Source organism: Humulus lupulus, chromosome 4 (genome assembly GCF_963169125.1).
Source record: "Humulus lupulus chromosome 4, drHumLupu1.1, whole genome shotgun sequence".
NCBI lineage: Eukaryota > Viridiplantae > Streptophyta > Magnoliopsida > Rosales > Cannabaceae > Humulus > Humulus lupulus.
The window spans coordinates 225,658,362-225,662,958 of NC_084796.1; the positions used below are offsets into that span (position 1 = coordinate 225,658,362).

The 4,597-nt window shown below is 35.6% G+C and overlaps 1 protein-coding gene across 1 annotated transcript; it reads left to right on the forward strand.

Moving 5' to 3' along the window:
* Positions 1-2,988: 2,988 nt before the first annotated feature.
* LOC133832942 (uncharacterized) lies at positions 2,989-3,510 on the forward strand. Its single transcript, XM_062263215.1, has 2 exons — positions 2,989-3,132; positions 3,232-3,510. The coding sequence occupies exons 1-2, from the start codon at positions 2,989-2,991 to the stop codon at positions 3,508-3,510; spliced, it is 423 nt and encodes a 140-aa protein (XP_062119199.1).
* Positions 3,511-4,597: the final 1,087 nt, after the last annotated feature.

Sequence of the window (4,597 nt, forward strand, 5' to 3'; positions counted from 1 at the left end):
TTGATATTCACTGAGCTCGATTTAAGCAGGCCGAAGTCAGTGGGATAAATAGGGGGTGTGACCTAAGGGCATCGACTATGGTTGTTATATGTGAATTGGTTGTTAATGTTAATTGATAAGCTTGGTATGTTGCATGCCTGATTATATGGATGTCTTGGATTGTTGAGTGTATGATTACACTGTATGAATTATCTGATAGTTTGATTGATGATTATGCTCTGTTATTGTGTTTTCTTGTTGGGCCTTGGCTTATGGGTGCTACATGGTGCAGGTAAAGGCAAGAGCAAAGTGGACCAGCCTTGAGTTGGAGAGCTTTGGGGCTGAATGTACATGTTCGGCTGATCAGCCGCCATGGCCGAGGAGTGGTACAGGACGGGAAAGCCTAAATGTATGGTTTGCCCTTAGAGTGGATAGTAGCCGTAGTTTTGACCTGAAATTTTGTAAACTGTCTTTCTAAACGTTATTACTTTTGGGATCCCATGTAAAAGTATGTTTGAATATGTGCAATGTAACTTTTGTGACCGAAAACTTTTAACCCTAGTTCAATTATAGTCTCAGTAACACGTTTCTAACTAAATGACTTGATTAGCAAGTCTTGCACCTTTATAAACACACAATGTAACGATCTTGGCTATCCAGGGTGTTACATATTGGTTATCTCGCTAGTGTGGTTGACACTTATAAGGAGAAAAAGTTAAAATCGGAAGAAGTACCGGTAGTTAGAGATTTCTTAGAAGTGTTTCCAGAAGATTTACCGGGATTGCCGCTAGGCAAAGAAATTGAATTTGTGATCGAGATACTTCCTGGTACAACCCCTATGTCCAAGGCACCTTATAGAATGGCACCCGCAGAACTAAAGGAATTAAAGATACAGTTGCAAGAACTCCTGGATAAAAAGTTTATCAAGCCTAGTTTTTCACCATGAGGAGCTCCCGTACTATTTGTGAAGAAAAAGGATGGGACAATGTGAATGTGTATTGATTAAAGAGAACTGAACAAGTTGACAGTCAAGAATAAGTATCAACTTCCTAGAATTGATGATCTTTTTGATCAAGGAATATTTTCAAAGATTAGAGAAGAGGATGTACCAAAAACTGCATTCCAAACTTGGTATGGCCATTATGAGTTCCTTGTGATGCCATTTGGATTAACTAATGCTCCAGCTGCATTCATGGACTTAATGAACAGGGTGTTTAAGGACAACCTTGATAAGTTCGTAATAGTGTTTATTGATGATATTTTGGTGTATTCTTGATCAAAAGAAGAACATGAGGAACATTTGAGGATGTCGTTGGAGAAATTAAAAGAAAAATAACTTTATGCCAAATTTAAGAAATGTGAATTTTGGCTAGAGAAGGTGGCATTTTTTGGCCATATAGTCTCAAAAGATGGTATTTCGGTAGATCCATCAAAGATTGAAGCTGTTAGTAAATGGAATATACCAACAAATGTTTCAGAAGTAAGGAGTTTTCATGGATTAACAGGCTATTACAGAAGATTTGTTGAAGGATTTTCCAAGATAGCAATGCCATTGACACAATTGACGAGGAAGAATCATAAGTTTATATGGACAGAAGCTTGTGAGAAAAGTTTTCAATAGTTGAAGCAAATATTTGTTTCTGCTCCAATACTTACTATTCCATCTCGATTAGGATGACTTGTGATTTATAGTGATGTTTCAAAGCAAGGGATAGGGTGTGTATTGATGTAGAATGGCAATGTCATAGCCTATGCTTCTAAACAATTGAAGGACAATGAACATAAATATCCAACACATAATCTGGAGTTGGCAGCAGTTGTTTTTGCACTAAAAATTTGGGGACATTATCTGTATGGTGAGAAGTGTTAAATATATACTGATCATAAAAGTGGCAAGTATTTCTTTTTTCAGAACAAATTGAAATAAGAAAAAGGAGATGGTTGGAGCTAGTGAAAGAATATGATTATCAAATACTTTATCATCCAGAAAAAGCAAATGTAGTTGTAGATGCACTGAGTAGAAAGCCTCATGGTAATGTGTCATTTTTTAGGAAATTGACAAGACCACTTCGGGAGGACATGTGTAGAGCAGAGATTGAGGTAGTCACTGGAAGATTATCAGTAATGACTATATAGTCTACCTTGTTAGAAAGAATCAAACAAGGTCAATGTGAGGATCCTTACTTGGTGGAACAAAAAGGTGAATTGGAAAGTGGGAAGGTCAATGATTTTAGTGTATCATGTAACGGGATGCTAAAGTTCAAGGAAAGAATTTGTGTCCCTAATGATGAGGATTTGAAGAGAGAAATCCTTACAAAAGCTCACAATACTTTGTATTCGATACATCTGGGGACGACAAAGATGTATAATGACTTGAAAAGACACTACTGGTGGCCCAACATGAGAAATGATGTGGTCGAGTTTTTAGCCAAGTGTTTAACCTGTCAACAAGTGAAAGTTGAACATCAGTTGCCTGCTGGTTTACTACAACCAATACAGATACCAAAGTGGAAATGGGAAGAGATTACTATGGATTTTGTAGTTGGATTTCCAAAGACTTCTAAACAACATGAAGCTATTTGGGTTATAGTAGACCGATATACCAAATCAGAACACTTTCTTCCGGTACGCAAGATTTATACTATGGATCACTGGACTAAATTATATGTTCAGGAGATTGTTAGATTACATGGAGTGCCAGTATCTATAATTTTAGATCGGGATGCTTGATTTACTTCATTGTTTTGGGAAAGTTTGCAAAGAGCATTGGGCGCAAGATTGAAGTTTGCTGCGACATATCACCCCCAATCTGATGGACAATCTGAAAGGACCATTCAAACTCTTGAAGATATGCTTCAAGCTTGTGTCTTAGATTTTTAAGGATCATGGGAGAAGTATTTCTATCTGATAGAGTTTTCTTATAGCAATAGTTTTCATGCAGCGATTGGTGTAGCACCATATGAAATGTTATAGGGCAGAAAATGCAGGTCATCAATTAATTGGGATGAAATGGGAGAAAGAAAGTGTCTTGGTCCAGATCTTGTCAGAAGGACAACTGAAGCAATAGAGAAAATACGAAAAAGAATGTTAACTACTAAGAAAAAGAATGTTGATCGAAATCAAAGAGATTTGAAGTTCAATATTGGGGACAAAGTATTTCTGAAAATTGCCCCTATGAAAGGAACAATGATGTTTGGAAAGAAAGGGAAGTTAAGCCTGAGATTTATTGGACCTTTTGAAGTATTAGAAAAGGTGGGAAAGGTAGCCTATAGACTGGCATTATCGCCATCATTGTCGAATGTCCACGATGTTTTTCATGTATCATTATTGATAAAATACGTTCCAGGTCCTTTACATGTTCTAAACTACGAGCCAATAAAAGTTGAACAAGACCTAACATATGAAGAAAAACTAGTGAAAATTCTTGACAGAAAAGAGAAAGAGTTGAGAAATAAGAAGATTTCACTGGTTAAGGTCTTGTGGAGAAGTTCAATGTTGAGGAAATTACATGGGAACGGGAAGATGAAATGAGATCCAAATACCCAAAGTTAATTGGGTAAGAGAATTTCGAGGACGAAATTTTTATAAGGTGCGAAGGACTGTAGCACCCACATTATTTTGATATAATATAGCCAATAATCACAAGATTGCATTGCATTACATATCATACAACATGTATAATTTGAGCATATGCATATTCTTATAAGTGTTTTCATGTATAAGTATAAAAGTTGTGTATATGATGTCTATGTGTATGTTCAATATTATTAACCTTGTGGCGTTTGAGTTGTCTTTTATGGGTGTTTGATGTGCTCAAGATATAAGAAAAGGATGAAATATATGGACAAGGCATGAAATCAAGTGAGAAAAGTAAGATATAGAAGGCAAAAAATATTAAGCGGTGAAAATAGTACAATGTCGATTACTAGTATTTCGGTGTAAAATTGAGTATTAGTGGAATTTACCACATATAATTGAGGTATGATTAAGGTCTCATTGATAAAGTAAAAATTGTTTTAGAACCATTAGATCATGTCTTGATGGGAGGTATACATAATCAGTGGTGTTGACGCAAAGTCAAAACGAGCTTAGCATAAGTGAGCTACGCTCAATCGAGTAAACATAACTATTGGGTATGAACTCATTTGGACCAAAGGTTTGGTGTGAGTGTTTCACACATAAAGATAATAGGCCTAGCAGATGATTAAGTCAAAATTATTGAAGTGGTTAGATTTTCATAAGACAAAAAGTGAAATGATAAGGTGAAAGGTGTCAAATTTTGATACAATAAGGCCAAATCATTGAAAATAAAGGATTTTCAACAACCTTATCACTTTCCACGACCAAAAACTCTAAAAAACAGAGAGAAAAGAAAACCAAAAACATTTCTAGGCTGGCTTGAAGAGACTCTAAGGAGATCCATGTTAAATCAAAGCCAAAGATGTGGATTAAGCATAGTTTTGGTCTTTTTATGGTAAGTTCTTGTACTTGGAAGTTAAACCACATTTTTTAATTTTGCTGAGAGCTTATCTATGGTGTTTTATTTTTTTATTTTTAAGATATTTCTTGGTGGTTTCCAAGTGGTTTGAGGTTTATAAAAACTATAATAGATTGTTTT

Excerpts from the sequence above, each read along its gene's own strand:
- LOC133832942 (XM_062263215.1), top strand. The coding sequence starts at position 2,989 with ATGGGAGAAAGAAAGTGTCTTGGTCCAGATCTTGTCAGAAGGACAACT. Across the intron at positions 3,133-3,231 it reads AGTTCAATATTGGGGACAAA|GTGGGAAAGGTAGCCTATAG; the intron begins GTATTTCTGAAA and ends GTATTAGAAAAG.